This window comes from Mesoplodon mirus (assembly GCF_964341445.2).
Source record: "Mesoplodon mirus genome assembly, chromosome: 13".
Taxonomy (NCBI): Eukaryota; Metazoa; Chordata; class Mammalia; order Artiodactyla; family Ziphiidae; genus Mesoplodon; species Mesoplodon mirus.
Window position 1 is genome coordinate 30,607,456 of NC_138989.1, and position 24,650 is coordinate 30,632,105.

At 35.4% G+C, this 24,650-nt stretch overlaps 1 protein-coding gene across 4 annotated transcripts in view; it reads right to left on the reverse strand.

Annotated features, from left to right (window-relative positions):
- Window positions 1–24,650, reverse strand: part of ANKRD12 (ankyrin repeat domain 12) — a 111,329-nt gene that overhangs the window by 64,552 nt on the left and 22,127 nt on the right. For 3 of the 4 annotated variants that reach the window (XM_082640121.1, XM_082640122.1, XM_082640120.1), the window contains exons 2-4: window positions 20,555–20,692; window positions 11,083–11,230; window positions 3,176–3,244 (exon numbers count right to left, since the gene is read on the reverse strand). In XM_082640121.1, coding sequence (XP_082496247.1) covers window positions 3,176–3,244; window positions 11,083–11,230; window positions 20,555–20,641 — 304 coding nt within the window. In that variant the 5' untranslated portion in view covers window positions 20,642–20,692. The remainder of the gene's footprint in view (window positions 1–3,175; window positions 3,245–11,082; window positions 11,231–20,554; window positions 20,693–24,650) is intronic. The other variant, XM_082640123.1, reaches the window with a different exon arrangement.

Here is a 24,650-nt window from a genome sequence, read left to right on the forward strand (position 1 = left end):
AAAATTTCCATTTTGTTGATATTTGCAAAATTTTACATAACAGAAACAAAAAATTTCAAGATTTTTAAAGTCAGCCTTTATTAATAGTTCTAATAGATTATTTTCTTATTTCTCATTTCATTGTCATTAATGATCCAATTAGTATAAAGCCAGTTTCGGCACAGTGCTTCACCCAACATACTAAATGTATTATAAAGCCCTAAATATGTCTTTTGGAGAAGGCTGTTTTTTTCTAAAACATATACTTTCTCCTAATAACGTTCTGTATGCTTTGGTTCTCAGATTTAATGAGAAACCACAATTGTTATTTTAATAGTTTTCCATCTGAATAACAAATCTTTAAATATAATGAATGTACTTCTTGTCCAAAATTAAAATATTTAACAGTGTGAAAATTTTAAAGAAAGTAGAAGAGCTGTTTTAAGGAAAAAACATAGTTTAGTAATTGGAAGAAGTAAAATTAAAAATACACAGTATCTATCCTTAAAATACTTCCTAAAATTTTGGAAAAATTTTGTCTTTTATTTTCTCATTTGCAAAACTATTGATTTTTGATATTAACTGCATTTTAATACAATCTTTTAAGAAGAATATGCTCTAGGACTTCCCTGGCGGTCCAGTGGTTAAGACTCTGCACTTCCACTGCAGGGGGTGCAGGCTGGATACCTGGTCAGAGAACTAAGATCCTGCATGCTGCGCAGGCACAGCCAAAAAAAAAAAAAAAAAAAAAAAAAAAAAAAAAAAAGTAAATTCAGTGAGATTTAGATTAAGATTAAAAGCAAAAATCAGTTGTGTTCCTCTATACCTGTAATGACCTCCTAAAAAAAAGAAAAAAAAGAATATGCTGTAAAGTGATATACGCTCAGTTTACAGAAGAAAGTGAGACACTTATGAATTCATTATTAAAATTCCATGCTGCCAAATGAGCAAACATATAATTACTACATTTTGGAAAAGAACAAACAAATTGGATATACTCCAAATATTCAAGCAAAAATTCAAATTAGATACTAGCATTCAATATGAACTCTATTTTTTCTGAGTTACCTTAGCCATTTGTCTGAGTTCATGCTTTACATGAGACAGGAAAAGAAGGTAACTGAACAGGAGCTGGTGCAAGATAGCTAGGTTAGAGATAACTATATATCATTCTTCAAAATCATAAATCTTAGATTAGTATGTCCCAAAGTGTGAGTTGAAAGCATTCAAATCTGACTATCTGGGATCTATCCTGTGAAGAACTTCCTTTGACCTGTCATAAGTAAAAAATGATCATATATGATAACATTAGAAAAAGTTAGGTATTTTTTCAAATTTCAGTATCTGAAATACGTACTTATTTGTTTGAATGACAGATCAGAATTTTAAAATTTAAACACAGGAATACTGACACATATACTCAATCTATACTAACAGATTTGAAATTCCACTCAGCCACCTTAAGAGATTTTTAAAGAAAAATCCAGGTGATTCACTTAAGACTAAAGAAAAACAGATATGGACTTTTCAACAATCCAATATTCTTTATTTCACAGTTCAGAGGATCTTTAGAATTATAGAGGTGTCTCAGTCTTATAATCCTGAAAATCAGTGCTTTCTTTCCAGGTCTTGTCAGAATAAACAGAAAGCTCAACATTGTCACATCCCAATTAAGTATATTAAGGAGAAGAGACAAAATTGTTTTTCTTGGGGAACTAGCTCATAAGCCTATTAGTGTCTCAAAAACTAAATACGACATTTTCCCACAAAGCAGTCACTGTATAAGGCATGAAAGAATGGGAGCTATGATTCAAATACAGATGAACATAATTAAATCAATCACATTTAGAATGTATATATACTTCAATTCTGAGGAAAAACGCTGCCAATTACTCTCTGGTTATGAAGTATCTACACAATCTTTGACAGATGGGTGCTTATATCTTCTGATTTCCAGCAATGATCCTCAGACCATGGATGGCTTCATTACATACAGCTCTTCTAGGTGCACCTTGGTACTTAGGAGCCCCATTTTAGAAAAGTACACCTAACTCCACAGAAAGTGTAGGTCTGTTCAATTTAAGGCAGATTGTAAACTTGCCTCCCACCCCAAAGTTTTGATAACTAAGTATTACTGACTCATCAGCTCAATTAACAGCTTTCAGCATAATTTTAAGAATAATTATTTGGTTCTATACCAACCCCACAAATTTTTAAAATGAATACAAGGTATATCAGAAACAGAAATTTTATTTCAGCTTTTAGAGTTAAATGTCATATGCTAAAAACTGGACATTCAGGGACTGAACAATATTTTGCATTTAAAAAGTTCAGACAGGGCCTCCCTGGTGGCGCAGTGGTTGAGAGTCCGCCTGCCGATGCAGGGGATACGGGTTCGTGCCCCGGTCTGGGAGGATCCCATATGCTGCGGAGCGGCTGGGCCCGTGAGCCATGGCCGCTGAGCCTGTGCGTCCGGAGCCTGTGCTCCGCAACGGGAGAGGCCACAACAGTGAGAGGCCCGCGTACAGCAAAAAAAAAAAAAAAAAAAAAAGTTCAGACATAAGAATGTAAGCTCATTAAAAACTAAAAAAACAATAATCAAAACACTTAACTAATTTAGTTTTCACATACTAGGGGATACATTTACTCTTTAATGGCATTTCTCCAGGAAACCTGGTGTTTTAATCTACTTTTAAATTCAACAGGGGCAGCAAAGTCAATACACTAGAGAGGTCAACTGAAAATTTTTAATGTGTTTTTAAAAAAACACTGCATGTTTGAAGAGTAAGATGACACTGTCTATCAAAATCACTACACATGGTATACCGTGTGATGGGCATACAGCTAAGACACTAAGGACCCTGGGCACCTTGCCACAGGCGTTGCTGCACATCACAACTCCAAGGCAGTGACTTTCACACTTTTCTACATGAATGGTGCCCCCAGGTTGCGCTGCACACCTGAGTGGCTGTGTGCAGGAGTCCTGCTTGTAACGTTCACACAGAGCATGTCTTGGACATGATGCACTGGAGATCTCAAATGAAGACTGGAAAATCTTGCGTCACTCATATAGTTCACTTATTCAACCACAGATACCTATATACTGGTTTGAAAATAAGTTACTTATAGTACAATAATTAATTATAAATGTGACAGAAACCACTGGCTAAACAGGAGCCCCTGATAATCTAATTACCTGAGTATGTCCTGTAAGAAGACATAAGTCTCTCCCCCCAATTTTCACTTGTATGTCCTGGATCTGAATCTACAGAATAAGAAGAGACAGGAGAAAAGAAAAAAGCATACGAAGGGAAATGCAGAATTCAACAAACCAACATTTTTCAAAAGACCACAATGATGTATCATTGTTTTCCCAAAAGATAATTTTTAAGGTAAAGCCAAAAGTACATTTCAAACACAGATTTGGCCAATACCTAAGATTTCAGTTTCTTTGATCTTAAAGTTGAAAAAGTCAACCACGTAGTTTGCAATAATAGTTATTACTGAGGCTGCTTATTAAAACATATCATCTCTTTTGAGGATATATTTTTTCAATCTCTGAATAATGATAAAAGAGGCAGTACTCTTATCGTGTTTTTCTGTTTAGAATTTGTCTTTAGAAAACTTGAATGGACTTGCATCATTCTTTTTGTTCTATGAGTGCCAAAACTATTCAGAAGACAATAGAACATTTCGGACTACAGTATCATTCTAGACCACGGACCTTTCTATAATTTATAAACATTTCAAATAACATGAATTATTACTGACCACTACAAAAGACGTCTTAGAAAGAAAGTAGGGCCTCCCTGGTGGCGCAGTGGTTGAGAGTCCGCCTGCCGATGCAGGGAATGCGGGTTCGTGCCCCGGTCTGGGAGGATCCCATATGCCGCGGAGCGGCTGGGCCCGTGAGCCATGGCTGCTGAGCCTGCGCGTCCGGAGCCTGTGCTCCGCAACGGGAGAGGCCACAACAGTGAGAGGCCCGCATACCACAAAAAAAAAAAAAAAAAAAAAAAAAAAAAGAAAGTAGCCTAAATCAAAACAAAGTTTATCAGCTAAGAATATAGAATGCTGCCTAACAACTCAATAAATTAGAGAACTGACTTCTGGCAGTATGGCCAGAGCAAATAATTTTACTTACAAACAATATGCTGTTTTAACTCAACATAATATTATTCTGATCTTCACATTCTCAATTTATTGGCTTATGGTCTTCTCTCCAGGATGATCATTACAGACATTATTCATAAGTTGTTAGGTGTAAGGAAACAAAAGTGTTGGGAAAAAAACCAATTTAGAGAACAACTCCTAAACACAGTATTTGAAAAATATGAAGATAAGCCTAAAACTTTAGTGATGAGAAGGCTTACTCAATCAAAGGGGAAATCGTTAATAAAATAATATTTAGACCAATTCTAGAGCAAGTGGGTAAATGGACTGAATTACAAGCCTTTCAATAAACACTTATATTTCAAAATTTAACCCATTAAGTTAGCAACTAGAAGAATTCTATGAAGAATATTTGTCATTTCATTTAAAGATAAGCAAAAATTTTAAAAGGGCTCCATAGGTTGCAAAGCAAAGAAAAAGGGGCAACTAATAAGTTGCACCAAATCGAATTAAATGGATTATTGAAAGCAGATCATATTACTGTGACAGATGAAAGAATAGTGGATAAAATAAACTTTCAATTATATTAATTAATATAAGGAAGTAGTTTATCCAAACCTTCCTTTGGAAGTAATTAATCCATCCAGACTCCACACACCTTTTTGGCTTTTACTCAAATGAGTATGCTTATTTTGGGGGCGTTTGCATGTGTATTCTTATAAAGATTTAATTAAGGAGCTAGAAAGTTAAAAGCTTCCATATCCTGTCCTTTTACTCAACTACTTCTTCCTTCAGTGCTATACTGAGACTAGACCATAATGAGACTATTGTTATCTATGACGTTTTTGTAAAACACTGAGGGCTAAGCAGAGCAATTCTCTCACCCTGATATGTTCTTTGCAGCAAGGCAAGACAAGCAATACCTATATTTTAAAAGCCATCTTTTTTGTTTTCAGTTGAAGTATAGTTGATTTACAATACTGTGTTGGTTTCAGGTGTACAGCAAAGTGATTCATTATATATATATATGTATTTTTCAGATTTCCATTATAGGTTATTACAAGATACTGAATATAGTTCCTGTACTATAAAGTAAATCCTTGTTGTACAAGCCATCTTTTAAAGTTAATATTCTGTTCTGGATTGCAAGAGAGTAAGAAAAATATCAAGAATGATTTTAAGAGTGTGCACTGCGTTTGAAAATTTTTATAATAAAATATCAGGGAAAGGGACAGAGTAAATCTGTAATAAATAATCACCACGAAGAGCACCAAAAGAGGACTATCCTTATTAAGCAAAGCACTAATTTTATCTGCTACTTTAACACAGTTACCAGAAATATTATGTGTTTTCTTTTTTTTGTTTGTTTTCTTTCTTTTTTTTTTTTTAAAGTTTTCCTCTCCAAATTTGCTTGTGTCATTAAATAGGGTAAATCCTTTAATGGCATCCAAAGCCTCGGGAAAGTAGGCCTTCTATGGCTGGCTGGCAGAGATTTAGTTCAAAACATTTGAACATACTCTACAACTGCGACCACGGACTTTGGGAACAGATCATATTGTGTCTCTTTACATTTTCTCCTACCACATTTATTTACATATTACTTACATATGCCACAAGAAAAAAAATCAGTAAGGAAATAAATAATGTCTATTAAGAAGAAACAAATATTTTTTAAAAAGTAAAGAATGTTGTATTTTTTTTACTTATCTAAACATGCAAACTAAAATGAAGTACTATTGGTTTATCCCTATAGATACTTAGAGCTATCAAACCTAAAGAAAAACAAGTGCCATGATGTTATTTGAGATTAAAGAACATAAATATACTGCTGGAGCCTTTATAACTATGTATAACTATTTTGAAGAAACGTTATAGAAATGTTTTACCCTTTTAACCCTGTAAACGTACTCTTGGGAATGAATAATAAAGAAAAAATTCAGGGTATAATAAAAATACAATCTGCAAAGACACTCTATGGCATTACTCACAACAAAATAATTGCAAATTTAGTTTGGAGGCTAAGAAGAGATTCACTCACGTGTAGCCTCAAGATAATTGCTCAGTACTCTCAAGTTAAGGGATTGTCACGGCATCCTTTGGATGCCATTAGTCTAGGAAAGAAAATAAGTATGATTTTATGATGGATAGTGTAGGAAAAAAGTTCCCTTAGGTAGAAACATTAATAACTTAAAGATAATAGCAGTTATCAGTTATTAATTACTATGTCAAAAATTTTATATACAGTAACAGTATTATAAGGTGCCTACTCAGTATTCATTCTCCCCTTACTAGGAATACTCCAATTTTGATCAGGGTGACAATATGCCCAGCTCAAAAATATTCGACTTTTCAGACTCCCCAGCAACTAGGGGAGCCTAACCAGTTGAGGTGCAGGCAAAAGTCTCTAGGGAGGTTGTTTCATGAGTAAAAAGGCAAAAGTCTCTCTGGGAGAAATATACCCCTGTCTTTGGTCCTTCCTCTCCTCTTTTCTGCCCAGGAAGGATATATCCTGTGACTATAAGGCAAAATGCTTAAGGACAAAGGCTACGTATGAGCTAAGGGTAGCAGAGCAGAAAGCTGAAAAGAGCCCAGTCCTTGACGGTGTTACTGAACTGCTATACCAACTCTGGACTGCCTATGCCTGGTCTTACCGCATTAGATGAAAAAAATCTCTATCTATTTAAGTCAGTATTAGTTTTCTGTTTTAATTAATGTATCACAAACTGATTTTACATGATATGTCACTTACAGGTCACAATTTTCTGAAGTTGGTATTATATGCACTTTTATAGATGAGAAAATTGGGACTTACAAGGAACTCAACTAATTTGGCCAGGGCTAGTAGGTGGCTGAGCAAGAACTCAACAATAGTCTGTCAGACTCCAAAGCTTCTGATAATAAACACTACGCTATGATTTCCCTCTGTTATAATTACAATAACTTATCTGGTCAGGATTCTAGACTAGGAAAGATTAAAAGTAAAAGCTAAAAGTAGGTGATAAAGCAAGCTGATGCAGTAGCTGTAAGAAATAATTTGTCTTCTAGATAAGAAGTAGTTGCTTCCATAGGTTCAATGAGTCATTGTACAGATTGGCCTCAACATTTCATGGGACAAAATTTATAAGAATTCTCTAATAGGATAGGACAATGTGGGGTTGATACTGGAATGATATAAGTAGATATACTGGAGATTTGCTGAAATGAACAGTATTATGATACAGCTATAAGAACTCACTGGCATGACTTTGAATTATGCTGTAATTTTCCCCCAAACTTTATGTGAATTTCTTTTCTAGAAAGTGCTATCTTTTAAAAAAAATAAACATTAAATAATTGACAATTTGGAAAGTTTAAGACACACTAGGGTATCTCAAAATGAAGACTAGGAATGACTCAGCCGGTTGATAGCATTACTGCTGATTTTGAGGACCACTGAATCTTCCCTGGACAATATGAATGTCTTAAAAAAAATAACGACCGTGTTTTATAAAAATAATGTATGTTTATTATTTTAAAAATTCAAGGCATATAAAGAATACAAAGAAGAAAGTAACAAATCATCCCAAATCCTGGAAACAAAATGTTAACATCTCATGAGCATCATGCCAAGCATCCTTCTAAATGTATATAAAGACAGAGGAACTAGTAGAGAGAGAGAGAGAGAGAGAGAAATCAACTTACGTAAGAATAAGAAAATATCATTCATATGTGCTATATTTAAATAAAAATCTGTAAGATTAACTTTAGTTTAATCCAACATAAAAAGAAAAGAAACTAAAGGAGTTGTTCTTCTCTATAAGAGATACCATATACTAAAATATAAACACACACATATATAAACATATAGGTAAAATTTTAAAGATTAAAAGTTTTAAAGATTAAAAACATATTTCAGTTTCAGACAATTTCAGTTAATCCCTTGCTATGAGAGATGATGAGTTGTGTAGCACTCTTAGCATTTTCTCCTTATTCCCCACTCCCTATTCTTTTATTTTTCACCTAAGTCAGGGCTTATAATATTTACATTTTTGTTCAGGACCTTTAATAAACCCACTAGGTTTAGGGTTAGTTCTACAATGAAACAGTCTTTATATTTAAACAATCTTATCTTTCTGTATGTGTGTTAATGTATGTTCTGTGTGCATATGCATACAAATATAAAGAATATGACATAATGCAAACAGTACATATTATTTCATAACCTACATTTTTACTTTGTATACTATGAACATCTTTCCATACAGTTTATTCTTCTACAATGTTATTTTTAAGGGTAAAAGATCATATTTCTTCATTGGATTTACCATAATTTAACAAATCCTACATTTCTTGACAATCTTTTCCTGTTTTGTTTTTTCTATTATAAAGAAAGCTGAGAGAAATATACTTGAAGATAATTTTTACTCTCATCAATAATTATTTATATAGAATAAATGACAAAAGAAAGAATAAGTCAAGTGTTAACAAACTTTTAGTTTTTAACATATGCTGTTATATCTACCTTCAATAAGGTAGTTCCATAATTTAGACAAACTAAAGCAAGTTCCTATTTCAAACCAGTGACCAGTTTGTATCATTTAAGCCAACGACAGTTTTGTCAATCATTGTAAACTCTATTTCTTTGAGTACTATTAATACATTTCATATATTTCTTCACCAACCGTAATTCTCTTGTTCTGAACTACTTGTTTGTATCTTTTGTCCATTCTCCCATTTCTGTATTTTTCTCTTCACATTTAAGAGAACTTTAATTACTAATTATAATAAGATAAGGGTTGTCATATATGTTATAAGTATTTCTCCTTTTTATAGTTTATTCTGTATAGTTTCAGCTAATGATTTAACATTTTAAAAAGATCAATGTCAAATACGGGGTTTGGTGCTATAATTATCTTTCATATGGAAAATATCAGTTAATGGTACTCTGGACTCTTTTTTAAAAATTATGAAAATAAGACGTTTTGCCTTGGGCCTGGGGAAATTCTTCTTAATGCTTTGGATGTGTGTGTATGTGTATGCATGCAAAACTAAAGCGTTCACCTGTTATTTACTAAAATTTATAAATTCAGCCTACCAAAAATATAGATATACATGTTTAAATCCATCAAAATCTCATTTAATGTTAGCCATGTAACCTTTTCAAAAAAAAATAAAATAAAATAATAGTTTGTTTTATGAAACAGTCTTAGAGAGAGCTGCAATGTCCCACTAAATTCAAATAGTGGAAAGACTGTAGCAGGGGATAAGCATATAATCCAATCAATAAAATATGAATTAGACTATGTTTATTCAGTGCCTAAAGTTCATGTCTTCCTAAGTCTTTCTTTTATTTTACACTAAATAAAAGACAAATAACCCACTGGATCTAATAACAAAGGTTCTAACGGGAAGTGTATTATTTTGAAAACTTATTTCTAAGTCCCTTCTTCAAACTACTAGTAAGATTATCACTGTCACTGGAAAACAAAACCTGGTTAATGTAAGTACTTTAAAAATGACTAGCAAAAGGGTTTCTAAGGAGAGAGTATGAGACAAGTTAAATCTTGTATATTTGAAGGCACAGAAGCACCTTCTTCTCAGCTAAGTGACCTAGTAATACCTTGAGAACAATGCGTAAAAATAAGGAGAGTCAAGGGCTTCCCTGGTGGCGCAGTGGTTGAGAGTCCGCCTGCCAATGCAGGGGACACGGGTTCGTGCCCCTGTCCGGGAAGATACCACATGCCGTGGAGCGGCTGGGCCCGTGAGCCATGGCTGCTGAGCCTGCGCATCCGGAGCCTGTGCTCCGCAACGGGAGAGGCCACAACAGTGAGAGGCCCGTGTACCACAAAAATAAATAAATAAATAAATAAATAAATAAAATAAAACAATAAGGAGCCTCAAGCTTCAAAAATAATAATAAAGGAAAGAAAGATTCTGAACCTCTAGAAGACAGTGTAACTTAAAATGAACAAAGCACATAATTTCTTAATCACTCAAAAAAGCAATTTTCAAAGTTTAAAAATGTCATAAGCGTTTAAGAAAAATTTTTAGTTCAAGCTAAGAGAAACAGCCAAATACACAAAAGGAAACCTACTTACTAACAGTGTATACTAAAATTAAGTATTTTCTAAAGATTAGCACAAGGAGTTTCAAAAGTCTAGGTTTTTGAAAATAGTCTTTCAAAAAGTCTATTTTCACAGATTCTGGAGTCAAGATCATTCCCATACTGATGATTAAGATGGCTAGAAAGATAAAAGTAGGATATGATCTCTGTACATAAATTTAGCATGTAACACTGATTTTCTTTGAGTGAAACTAAAACATTCTTAAGAATAGTTCATTACCAATACTTCATTCAGGGGCTAAAACAATTATGATAAACATATAACGAACATTCAAGTTTATATTAGTTTCAAGAAACGATTAGTTCAGGGTTAAAATACAACCTAGTAATTTATTAGATAGTGGTAATAAGGTTTTAATCTATTATGAATAACTGGGATTTACTGATGTCAAGTACCATTCCTGATATAGGAAAAGTTTTTGAGGAAAAAAGTACTATGAACTGGGCTTAGGAAGCCTCAATATTTTTCTTCTTTTTTTTGAAAGGGACATATTTCTGATTCATTTCTGAATCTAAAATGCCTAAACTTTCTTTCTTTGGTGGGTTCAGCAATTTGTTCACAAAAACTCCACAGCTTTTTCTCAAATCTACCGTATCAATGCTCCATATTACTGAGTAAATTTTCTTCACTGAAATGCTCCCCAAGAAATTAAGTTCTTAAAGTAGTAAGAAATTTGTAATAAACTGAGACTAAGAAAAAAAGCTAATTGCTTTTATCTATGATAGAAATCAAATCTGGGTGAGGAATATATGAATTTCTGCCCCAATGATAACCCTGAAATTCTGAAATACAAATATTTCTCTCTAAAATGCAGTGAACGAGGAATGATAAAGAAAATCACAGTAAAAGAAGGATTATGATTTTACCAGAAAACAACAAAATTTCCTACCTGTGTCTGAATCTCGTTCTTCATTTCTTGATGGGCTGATGGTAAAAGGAAGTTTACGTTTCATGGACGATTTCTCTTTCATCTCCTTGCCCATATCACTCCGATCAATTTTTGGAGTTTTGCTATAGGATGCAATCTTGTCTTTACTCTATTAAAAAATTAAATATGAATAAACTTAAAACAATATTAGCTGAGCAATACAGTATTAAAAAATACTTTATATAAAGTAGAAAGAGTATTACTACAAACCATCGTTGTCTTCAATGTCCTTAAGGCCCACTTTCAACAATCATAATGTGTTTTCTAACTTATTTCATATTCCCTTTTACTTAGTAATAAAATTGAAAAATAACAATAAAACAAAATATCTTGAATATAATGGAACTCTATGTCTAAGAAAGACATCATCACCAATAAACAAATATATAAATAAGAAAAAACAGTCTAGATTGAATTAAGCAGATTGTATTTTATTAATACCATGTGTCCACTCATTTAGATAAAGTATCCTACCCTTATGCCTACAGCAATTGCCAAGTTCACTCTTATGATCCAACATCTGAATTGGTACATACAGCACATCTAACTGGGTTATGACAACTCCTTTGGAAAAACATGCTAGATACTAAGAACTAAGCCACATCACCTAGCAGGTGAGCATAAAAACTATGATAATAAATGACAGATATCATAACCATAGAGATTTTCAGAAAAAAATGAGAAGTAGACTCAGACTGCAGAAGACACGAGCTTTCGACCCAAGCCAGAAAATAAAGGAAGGAAGAGTGGGAAGAAGGGGCATAAAAAAATACTGTATTTTTTAAAAAGTAGAATTTATCAATGAAAAGATGATTCAAAAAGAGCAATATAATAAAGCTTTTAGTGAGTCTAATCATGAAAATAAGAAGAGGGAAAAAAAAAACCAGGAAAAAAAAAAGACTGGGATTGAGACCTAAAATACAATTCCAGAGGGGATATTAAAAAGTTACAAAAAAATACTGTATTCAGGGCTTCCCTGGTGGCGCAGTGGTTGAGAGTCTGCCTACCGATGCAGGGGACACGGGTTCGTGCCCCGGTCCGGGAAGATCCCACATGCCGCGGAGCGGCTGGGCACATGAGCCATGGTCGCTGAGCCTGCACGTCCGGAGCCTGTGCTCTGCAACGGGAGAGGCTACAACAGTGAGAGGCCCGCGTACCGCAAAAAAAAAAAAAAAAAATACTGTATTCATTTTTATACAATTACAATTTTCAGGCCTGGAAAAATGGATTGTTTTCTTGGAAAACATGTGTTACTAAACACTGGCTCATGAAAGAAATAGAAAACCTGAATAGACCTATGATCACAGAAAACAATATATAGCCAAAGATTTTAAGTCTAAAAAAGGTACCTATTCCAGAAGATTTTACGAGAGGTTTTAAATTAAAAATTCAGGGAAAATATATTTCCCATTTCATATAAACAATACTACAACACAGAAATAAGATTAGAAGATAACCAATCCATTTTACAAGTGCGAAATAAAACTAATACCAAAGAAGGGTTCAAGATAGAAATTATACACTAAATTGCTTATGAAATAAATGAAACAATAAACTGTCCAATCAAACTCAGTGCCTTAGAAAGATAATATATCATAATCAAGCAGGATTCACCCAAAGAATATAAGAATAGTTCATTATTAGAAAACCTCAAGACAATTCATTATATCAAAAGATTAAGGAAAAATCTTATTATGATGTTAATAGGTGACAATGACATGTAAATAGACCCTACATTCATTCTTGATAAACCTATTAGCAAATTAGGAAAAGAATGTGACTTCCTTATATCTTAACTGGTAAAGATTAGTGAAGAATAAAAGTATTATTTCCCAGGTGTAAAGGAAAATCCTCTTGAGCTGTTTTTTTACTTCTGCTAATGAAATGGAGCTTCACAGGCATGCCTTTTGCTTATAAGGTTGTTTTAAAACGTCGATTTTATTATTATTCTGGTATAGTGAGGCCAACAGATCAAGAGAACGCTGCCACTGAAAAGAGAGTTTGTTACTCACAGCTCCCAAGAAGAGGGGGCATGCCACACCATGAGGTGCCACCGGGGGAAGCACCTAGGAGGTTCAGGAAGCAGAGAGAGGGGAAGGAAATGTGAGTCAAAGCTTTTGTTGAGGTTTCCACAGGAAGAAAAAGGCAAGGCAGAGCAAGCAGGTTTAGGGTTGGCTAGTTTGCATAATTTCAGCAGACTCCAGGGTATAGGTGTTGTTTGTCTAGTTGTCTGGCACCTGGTTCTGGGGTGACTGTTATTAGGGCAGGGGGATAGTGGCCCAGAGTGTGAGAGCTGGATAGAGTTGGTGGTTGGGGATGGACTCTGGATTGGTTGGTTTGCATATGAAAGGTGTGGTCACACATAAGTTGTTTATTATCTCTGAGAACTGAGTAGCCCTGGGAAGGGCAGTCTCCCCAGGGTCACTGAGGTCCCAGATGTCAAAGAATCAGAAACAAAAAGGCATGATTAGTAAAATGGTTAGCCAACAAAGTTCTAGAGATTTGTCTTAGAATACAAATCTTTGTTATTAAAAAAAGAATCTAAGAAAAACATTAGGATGTCCCTTCTCCCTTGCACTTGTGTGAGTAAAGATACTGTTCTGTGCCATAAAACAAGAGAAACCAATTTAATATGTTAAATGAAAAATGTTCACAAGAATTTATCAATCATACTCTCCTGTGCAATATGGTGATTAGTGTGAATATTCATTCCTGCTACCAACTTATTCTGTTCTCTGTAAAATAAAATTGTCCTTAAAAGTGTTAGTTGAACAAAGTGTTTTTGTGAGAATCTTAACAATAAAAATTATTTTCAGATATGGGGAAAGTAACTTTCAAAAAAAATAGCTATTTCTGATTGTCTTAAAATTTCTATATCATCAAATGGTATAAATACTCTTGTCAATTCAGGAGAGAATCGCTGGCACATTCTTCTTTCATATCCATGACATAATAAACCTAACAGAGTCAGACTTTTTTTATTTTACAATAGTTTAAGTCTTTTTCATTTATATTAATGATTTTCTTTCAATAACCTACAACAGCTATCATACATAGCAATGAAAGTATTAATGGCAAGACAAGAATGATCTTCTATCACTGCTGATATTAAACAATGTGCTGGTAGCCTTTACCAACTCAAGAAGATAGGAAAAAAACGAGGTAAAAATTTACCTAGAAAAAAAGAAAAAAAACAAAAAACAAAAAAACGCTTGAAGTATATAAACCAAAAAAAATTTTTTTTTCCAAAATGTTAATGGCTGTCTGTGGGTAATGGCATTACAGGTGTGCTGGAAGACAATTCTCTATAGCTCTCTTGCATTTCTGCACATCTTGCAAGCAGAAGCACTAAATCCCTTTATTCTATCTTTTCAAGGATATCTGTATAGAGAATAGCCTTGGAAGACAGAGAAAGTGTCTCCCTCTGGAGCAAAAGGTAGATCAGACCTGCTCACTGTTCAGTATAATAAATAATTTCTCCCTTTAGGGCAAAGGTCAGGTAGATTTATTGCCCATTAAAAAGATTTGGGATTCCTCTCCTATAATACAATCCATTGTATATGTAGCTGTCACCTGGCCTTCTTTGCAACCCTTTGTGAGAAACAGGGCTCAGAGAAAAGGCGCAAATGCTGATATATGGCTACTGCGATTGCTATGAGAAAAAACGCTTTCCTCTCTATCTGACCCAGGAGTCTCATGTCTTCTGCCATAATCTATGAAACTAATTAGCTTGCAAGTAGGGTAAAACCTCAGATGCTTCATCTCAGACAAGGCAATTTCTATTTTCATTATTCTTACATACATTTTCTAATTCTTCTTTAATGAACATTATTACATCACTTGAATAATAAAAGAAATGTTCTCAGTTATCATGGGGATAGGAGATAATAAAGGTCTGAACTACATTGATGATGAAAAGGATAGGGCAGAGCTATTTAGAAAGGCAGACGATTAACATCCACTCTCTCACACTTTATGAATTTAACCCGGGTTTTAGCTTACCAGAAAAGGTTTGATGAAAGATTTTGTTTTGCAAATTATAGCTAATTTATAGCTAAAAATGTCAGAGGAAAAAATTTTAAACTAAAACCAATGGGGAAAAAATTCCACAGATTAGCAGTGAAAGGATAAAATATTTGAAGAATTTTGAGGAGACTTTTTTTTTTTTTTTTTTTGCGGTACGCAGGCCATAGTCACATACTTGAGAATCCAGATTAGGTATCTTTTCTACTGTGAGACCACCCCTGAACGCCCTAGAACTGACTGCTTCTCTCCTTTGCCCCATTATTGTACACTCAAATACTTTCATTAGTGTGAACAAAGTATGGTCCCTGAGACCATTTCAGGGGAAATACAAAGTCAGAAATATGCTCACAATAACACTAAGATGTTAGTGTATCTTTCTCTCTCATTCTCTAAAGAATGTGTATTTGAGTCTTGAGATTACGTGACAAGAGATATCTGAACATCCGGATTGCAGAAGCAGATGAGAATCTGGCTATCTTTCTGTTAAGCCACACATTAAAGATATTTGCAAAACCAATGACACTCTTCTCACTGATACTGTCTTGGAATATACAGTTGTGTTTCATAAAAATATATTATTAACATGTAACAGTTATACTGTTTTTTAAACCAATTAATAAATTTAAATTTTTTCTCAGTTTTAATTTCTGATTGTGTAAATGTCAACAGACATACCCACATACAGAAAAGCCCTTTAGCCTCCTCAGTTATGCTAAAAAGTATCAAGGGGTCCTGAGAGCAAAACACTTCAGACACAGAGATAGAGCAATTACTTAAGAGTCTTCATAAAGATTTAGACCAAACCTTAACCTTTTTTTTTTTGGCCGCACCACGCAGCATGAGGGATCTTAGTTCCCCAACCAGGGATTGTACACATGCCCCCTGTAGTAGAAGCGCAGAGTCTTAACCACTGGACCACCAGGGAAGTCCCACCAATCACTTTTATTTCAAGGGTCATAGGAGAGGCACACAACACAATAAGCATCCTATGTAAGGTTTGTTGAATAAAATGAATAAATTAGTGAACTCACGCTCCTTTGGCACATTAAAATATATTTGGGGAAACTTCTGTCTATAGTAGAATGAAGATACTGGCAACTTATCTCTCCAAGGAACAACTATAAACCTGGACAAAATTGTTGAAAACCACCATTTCAAGGCTCTAGAAATTGAACAAAAACAACAAATTGAGAAGCATTTTCAACAAGAAAAACTGCTGAACTATGGATAAGAACAGTGATTGTCTTCGGCATTCTTGCCTGGGGTTGTTCTCATTTCCTGGCTAATGCTTAGTTTGCATGAAGTAGTTCCAGGGTGGGGCTGGCAATGAAAACCAGCATCTTTGCTGCCAGAGAGTCAACTTGAATTGACACAGAAGGCCAAAACCCCACCACCCAGTCACTCCGTTGATAAAAATAGCAAGCAGGGTAGGAAAGGAATGGAGTGAAAAAAACCCCCATAGTTCTATTAGCCTATGGCTGTGGTCCCACTGTGGGGGAGCAGCAGCCAGTAGACAAGCCAGAAATTTAACAAGGAGATTGCAGAAATCAGAGAGCCACGGGGGCACTAGATAAGATAGCCACTCATCCCTGGCACTCATCCCTGGCAGACAGGCTAAGTACGTGGAGAAGACCTTAGAAGGGCTAAGCTCTGCACAGACCCCTCACTGACAGGGAGACTGTGTACACACACCGGGGAGGTCTACAAGGGTCCAAGCTCTCTACACCATCCTTAATCAACGAGGAGCCTGCACACATGAGGGAACTCCTGGGTGAGCCTGACAGAAAGTAAATGCTAGGGCTTACCTGAAAAATGCCTGAACATTGAGCACACTCCCCAACACACATGTATATCTATCAGTGGAAGGTGGAAGCCTTACTGGCTCATGGTAAGGCTTACTGGCTCACGTCTGAGCACAACGCCTGACCAACCAATGGTTGCTAACTAATCCACGTAGGTATGGGGCAACCCCTAGAAAGCAAGACTAAACAAACAAACAAAACCCCCAAAAACCTAGACACCAGTGGTTGTGACAAAGTAACAAACACTGCAAAACCTGACATTTTACTAAAAGCAAACAAACAAAAAACTAGCAACAGTTACAACTCTTAGGTGGGAAATAATGAGAATCCAGAGCTGCTATAATATTATGAGCTAAACTGTCCAGTTTTCAATAAAAATTACGGCAGCTGGGAAAGCAAGGAAAAAAGTATTCAAGGGAAACTTCTCTGAGTAGGCCAAGATAGGTTTGGTAAAGTCTATAAAGAGGAAGGAAGGGAGGGAGGGAGGAAGAAAACAATGTTTAAAGAATTAAAGTATGACAACAATGACTTAAACAGAGAATATGAATAAAAAACAATTACAAAGAAATACTGGATTTGAAAAGTAAAGTGACTGAAAATGTATTAGGTATGTTCAACAGCAGATGTGAGATGACAAACAAAAAAAATCAGTAAATTCAACACCCCAAATTTCATGAAAACCATTAATCTACAGATCCAAGTAACTCAAAAAACCCCAGGTGGAATAACTGCAAAAGGATCCTAAACACATTACAGTCAAACAAAAGAGAAAAGAGCAACAACAAAAAAAATTCATCACAATTAACGGCTGACTTCTCATCAGAAACACTTAAAGCAAGAAAGAAGTGGGATGACAATCTACTAAAAGGAAAAGTCAAGTAAGAATTCTATATCCAACAAAATAAAGGCAAACAGTCATGAATGACCACATACTGTAGAATTCCATTTATATGAAATATCCAGAATAGGAAAATCTATAGAGACAGAAAGTAGATTTATTTGCTATCTAGGGCTGTGGGGTTTGGGGACAGAATGGGGAGTGACTGCTAATGGGTACATAGGGCTTCTTTTTCATGTGAAAATGTCCTAAAATTGACAGAGGTGGTGATTGCACAACTCTGTAAATATACTAAAAACTACTGAATTTTACATTTTAAATGAGTAAATTGTATGGTATGTGAATTATATCTCAAAAAACCTGTTTTTTAAAAATGGCAAAATCAAGATATTCTTAGATCAATGAACACTGAGAGAAATCACAGCTGAAGATCCGTCTTACAGTAAATACTAAGGAAAATTCTTATAGGCTGTAAGGAAATGACACTAGACAGTAACCTGAATTCATAGGAAGAAATTAAAAGTGCCAAAATTGGTAAATTTGTAGGTAAAAACAAAGAACTGTAAAAATATATATTTCTCTTTAATTCTCTTATTTCTTTAAAAAATTAGACTATAAAATGATAATTGTGACATTCTGTTGTTGAGTTAATAACAAATGTAGATATAACCTATACTACACAGAGAACACAAAGGAAGGGAAGGTAATGGAGCTATACTGGAACAAAGTTGCTGTATTATACTGGATTTAAGTCAATATTAACCTGTAGTAATTAGCATGCACATTATAATCCCTAGATCAACATTTTAAGAATATAATTTAAGAAACATAGTTTAAAAAAATCATAGAAATTTAAATAGTACACTGAAAAATAGTTTTTAAAAAAAGGCAGCAAAGACGGGAGAGGAAAAAAAGACCTGAAACATAAGAACAAAGAGCAAAATGGCAGATATAAACCTAACCTTATCAATAATTACATGAAATGTGAGTGGATTAAACACTGTAATCAAAAACAAAGACTGTCAGTGCAATCAGGCAAGAAAAGGAAATAAAAGTATTCATACTGGAAAAGAAGTTAAATTATGTCTATAAGCAGATGACATAATCCCATATGTAGAAAATCCTAAGGAATCCACAAACTTTTAGAATAAATGAATTCAGTAAGGTCACAGGATATAAGATCAGTATACAAAAATATTTGCATTTCTATATACCAGCAGTGAAAAATCCTAAATGAAATTATCTATAATGGCATCCGAAAGAATAAAATATTAATATTTTAACAATAAAAGTGCAAGATTTGTACACTGAAAACTACAAAGCATTGGTCAGGGAAATTGAAAATCTAAATAAATGGAGAGCGATTCTGTGGTGATGGACTGGAAGACATGTTAAGATGACATACGACTCAAAGTGATCTACTGATTCAATAAAATCCCTATAAAAATTTTAGCAGGCTTTTTTTTTGTGGAAACTGACAAGCTAATCCCAAAATTTATATGGAAATGCAAATGACCCTTAATAGCCAAAAGAATTTCTGAAAAGAACAAAGTTGAAAACTTACGTGTCCTGATTTTGAAAGCAGATTTGGGGTTGCTTGGACTTTGGGGTGGGAACAGGGACACACTGCAAATGGGCATAAGGATCTTTTAACAATGATGGAAATGGCCTAAACTGTATTGTGATGATGGTTGCACAACTCTATAAACTTACTAAAAATCCGTGAATTTTACACTAAGTGGGTGAATTTTATGGTATATAAATTACACCTCAATAAAGCTGTTCAAAAAAGATTCTACATGAATGTTCAGACTCTTTATTCATATTAGCCAAAAACTGGAAACATTTCAGATGTCCTTCAACAAGAAAATGGCTTATAGGAAGAAAAGAACTTAAAAGAAAAAAAAGAAAAATCCAAAGAAAGAAAAATTCAAAGGTAATGTGTAAAACTAACTAGATAAAGCAGAGACTAGGGATAGTGAGACCACTTACTTAGGAGACAACTACAGAAGTCTAAATAAAGGTTTTGAGGGTCTAAATTAAATAGTAATGAAAAAGGATAGATGTAAAAGGGCAGAATCATGGGTCATTGGCAATGACTAATAATAAACAACAAAAACGGTTAACATTTATTGAGTACTTACTATATACCAAGCATTGTACTGAGTATAACACTTAAGTCATTTCACTGTCACAATTCTATAAAGTACTGTTGTTCTCTTTTACAGAGAGATATACTGAATTTGGAAAAGTTATGTAAATTTATCCAAAGTTATAGACATGGAAAAGTGAACGGCTACTGTGTACATGTGTTTCAGTACCAGGGGTCAGGGAGAAGAGATGACAAATGATTGTGAGGTCTTGGATCCCCAGCCTCATGATCATTTCTCAAGTAACTGTGTGATCTTGGTGATTTTGTTATTTTAGGGAATGAAAAACAATCTCACTCCCAGGATCTGGCATCCATACGGCTTTTTATTTTATGCGCAGTTACTAAAAATACGAAATCATGGGAATTCCCTGGTGGTCTAGTGGTTAGGACTCTGAATGTTCACTGCCGAGGGCCGGGTTCAATCCCTGGTTGGGGAACTAAGATCCCACAGCCAATGGGTGTGGATAAAATAAAATAAAGTAAAATAAAATACAGCAAAATAAATAAAAGTTATAATTAATTAGAAAAATTTTTAATAAATAAATAAAAATACTAAATCAGGAGTCTTTTTCACAATTTCCAAAGAGTCAACAAATATTTAGCATAATCATATACCTTTCTTCCATATGGTTTTTCTACCATATTGCTGTCACTGTCAGAATTTTCACTCTGAACTGGTTTTGTGAACCCAGATTTGGGCATCTTATAGCTGTTCAACTAGCTTCTTCTTTTATCCGTCTTCTCATCCTGGACCTGCAAAGAATGGATATATAAGGGTTATCTGTATACGTATGCAATAAAGCCTACTGAAAGTTTGTGCACCACCATTAGCGCAATTTGGTTTCTTCCATGTCCCTATAAGATAATTCCTTTTCTCAGAGAGGCTATCCTAGCCTAAAGTAAGTTTTCATTTAACAATTTGAGCTTCTAACTGAAGTTCTCTTGCTCAAGTGCATTCAGCTTGTCGCTGAAAAGAGAACTACTTTTATATTTCTTCCCATCTTCTCTAGACTAGTATCTAACCTCCAGCTTTTTGGGTAACCAGCAGCAGTCCAAGTGGAGGCAAAGTGTTTGTCACCCCACCCAGCATGGCTCCAGTGGCAGGAGCTCCTAACAGATTCTCTGGTAGTTCTGCACTGGTCTGGAAATTATTTCTAAAGACTCAACCAAGAACTTGATAGGTGTGATCAGTAATTTTACAACGAATTCTATTTTAAGTTGAATTAAGCCCTTACTACTAAAAATCCCCAGAGTGGTTTATTTTCATTCACTGAACCCCCAGGTATTCAATCACTTTATCAACCTATTCACTGATTTAATCCTTATCATACTATATTGTAATTATCACTTTACATATCATTTTCTTTCCAAGTTGTTTAGCCTTCTGTCTCCTCCTCTACAAGCTGATTTAATAGGTCAAAGAGCCTCTTACAAGCTTTTTTTTTCTCTTAGAAGTTTTTGCTTGAGAGATCCAGAAAAAATTCCAAAATGTGGGTTTTACATATAAAAGGGGTAGCCATGAGGTTAGACCTGTGTTGCTGTCTGATGACCAATTATTAGTCACACATGGTTGTTGAAAGTTAAATTAATTAAAGTTGGTACCACACTACATAGTGCATCTGTGTAGTCCGCACTATTATTATCTACTCTATGACCACAGGAAGCTCTACTGCACAGCACTGGGCTAGACAGGCTGCTGGCCAACAGGAACAGGACCTGGGCCACAACAAGAAGCACAATGACTGACAAGCCTAATTTTAACCACTTCACACTATAAATTTCCTATAAATGGGTATCATAGATATAAGTAAGCTATATTCTAGGACCTATATGAATTATTAAAACTCAGACATCCTGAACAGAAAATTAGTAAAATCTATATTCTTCAAATTGTTCTACTGGTGCTTTAAAATCTGTTTGGTTTCAATAGAAACAAAACCAAAAAACCCTTAAATGAACTGAGTTAATTGATAAATTATTAAAACTAGTTTATATTAATCTGAATGTAGCCAAATTAGAGTATACTGCAACACAAAAAAAACCTGCCACAGTTCAAATAGTTCAAATCTTTCATTTTATAGAGGAGGAAACAAACTTGAAGAAATAAAGGAAACATTTTGACACTACACAGAAGAGGCAAAGTTTCTCTTGGGGTCATTTAACTGTTTCTACTATTACCATATAAACGGAATCATTTAAACTTAGTACTGTCCTCAAAGCCGGCCCTATGCAAAGCTTACAGAGTTAGAGTTACAAGTCATATATAAAGAGAAAAATTCTGACTCAGAAGCAAAACCAAGGTGCATAATATCAACAGGCATTAACCTAGGCGAGACTGTGAAGATGAAGCAGTTATCTCCTTTTGTAGACCAGGCAAAACAAGTCACTGGTGAATGAAGAACTCTCATGAATATTTTTGGAGAAAATTAAACGTGGCAATAATATTATATTAATAGACTGTATGTTTAAAAAGCTTGTATTATTTTTCAATAACTGTACTTGGGGCTTCCCTGGTGGCACAGTGGTTTAGAATCCTCCTGCCAATGCAGGGGACACGGGTTTGGGCCCTGGTCCGGGAAGATCCCACATGCTGTGGAGCAGCTAAACCTGTGGGTCACAACTACTGAGCCTACGCTCTAGAGACCATGAGCCACAACTACTGAGCCTGCGTGCCTAGAGCCCGTGCTCCACAACAAGAGAAGCTACTGCAGTGGGAAGCCTGTGCACCACAAGAAAGAGTAGCCTTGGTTCGCCGCAACTAAAGAAAGCCTACGTGCAGCAACAAAGACCCAACGCAGCCATAAATAAATAAATAAATAAATTTAAAAAAATAATAATAACTGTACTTGGAGAATTTTAGCACTAACGAAACTCACAACTGGATTTTTAAAATATTACTTCAGTCAACAAAGTACTTAATAAATAATTAGGTTCTGGGCCCAAGATATATACTGTAATCCTTCGAACAATCAACGCACAAAGAGATGATCAAAATCACATTGGGTAAATTAAACTTGACTATTTGAAAATGTACAAATAACCCAACAGAAGGCAGAAAAAGAAATACTGAGGAGGGCTTCCCTGGTGGCGCAGTGGTTGAGAGTCCGCCTGCCGATGCAGGGGACACGGGTTCGTGCCCCCGCCCGGGAAGATCCCACATGCCGCGGAGCGGCTGGGCCCGTGAGTCATGGCCGCTGAGCCTGCGCATCCGGAGCCTGTGCCCCGCAACGGGGGAGGCCACAACAGTGAGAGGCCCGCGTACAGCAAAAAAAAAAAAAAGTCTGCTCTCAGCAAATGTAAAGTATACAATAAAGTATTATTAACCACAGTCACCATGCCGTACACTAGGTCCCCAGAACTTCCTCGTCTTGTAACTGAAAGTTCATACCCTTTTACAGTATATCCGCATTTCCCCTACTCCCAAGCCTCTGGCAACCACCATGCTACTCCCTGCTTCTGTGAACTCAACATTTTTAGATTTCACATCTAAGTGAGATCACACAGTATTTATCTTTCCGTCTGGCTTATTTCACTTATTTAGCATGTCCTCCAGGTTCAACCCTGTTGTGACAAATGGCAGGATATTCTTTTTTTTTTTAAATAGCTACTATCCCATTGTAAATGTATATACAATTGACCCTTGAACAACACAGTTTTGAACTGTGAGGGTCCATTTGTATGTGGATTTTTTTCTTTTTAAATTTATTTTTTGGCCACACTGTGGGGCTTGTGGGATCTTAGTTCCCCGACCAGGGATTCAACCCAGGCACCCTACAGTGAAAGCGCCCGAGTCCTAACCACTGGACTGCCAGGGAATTCCCAAGGATTTTTCTTTTTTTTCAATAAACACATACTACATTACTATATGATCTGTGGTTGGTTGAATCCGAGGAGGTGGAACTGCAGACACAGAGGGCCAAATGTAAAGTTATATGCAGATTTTTGATTGCACACAGGATTGGCGTCCCTAACACCCATATTGTTCAAGGGTCAACATTTTCTTTAATCATTCATCCATCAACAGACACTGAGGTCGATACTATACATTGGCTATTGCAAACAATGGTGCAATGAACATGGGAGTACAGCTAATTCTAATTTCATTTCCTTTGGAGATATACCTGAAAGTGGGATTGTCGGGTCAGATGGCAGTTCTTTTAATTTTCTGAGGAACCTCCATACTGTTTTCCATAGTGGCTGCACCAATTTACATTCTTACCAACAGTGTGCAAGGGACCCTTTTCCTTTTTTTTTTTTTTTTTTTTTTTGCAGTACGTGGGCCTCTCACTGTTGTGGCCTCTCCCGTTGCGGAGCACAGGCTCCAGATGTGCAGGCTCAGCGGCCGTGGCTCACAGGCCTAGCCACTCCGCGGCATGTGGGATCTTCCCAGACCGGGGCACGAGCCCATGTCCCCTGAATCGGCAGACGGACTGTCAACCACTCCGCCACCAGGGAAGCCCCTACTTCTTCCTTTTTGATTTGGATGTCTTTTCGTTTTCTCGCCTAACCGCTCTGGCTAGGACATATAGTACTATGTACTGAATAGAGGTGGTGAGAGTGGGCAAGCTTGTATTGTTCCTGATTTTAGAGGAAAAGTTAAGTTTCTCACTGTTGACTATGATGTTACCTGTGGGTCTGTTATATATGGCCTTTATTATATTACATTCCTTCTATACCTAACTTGTTAGGAGTTTTTATCATGAAAGGATGT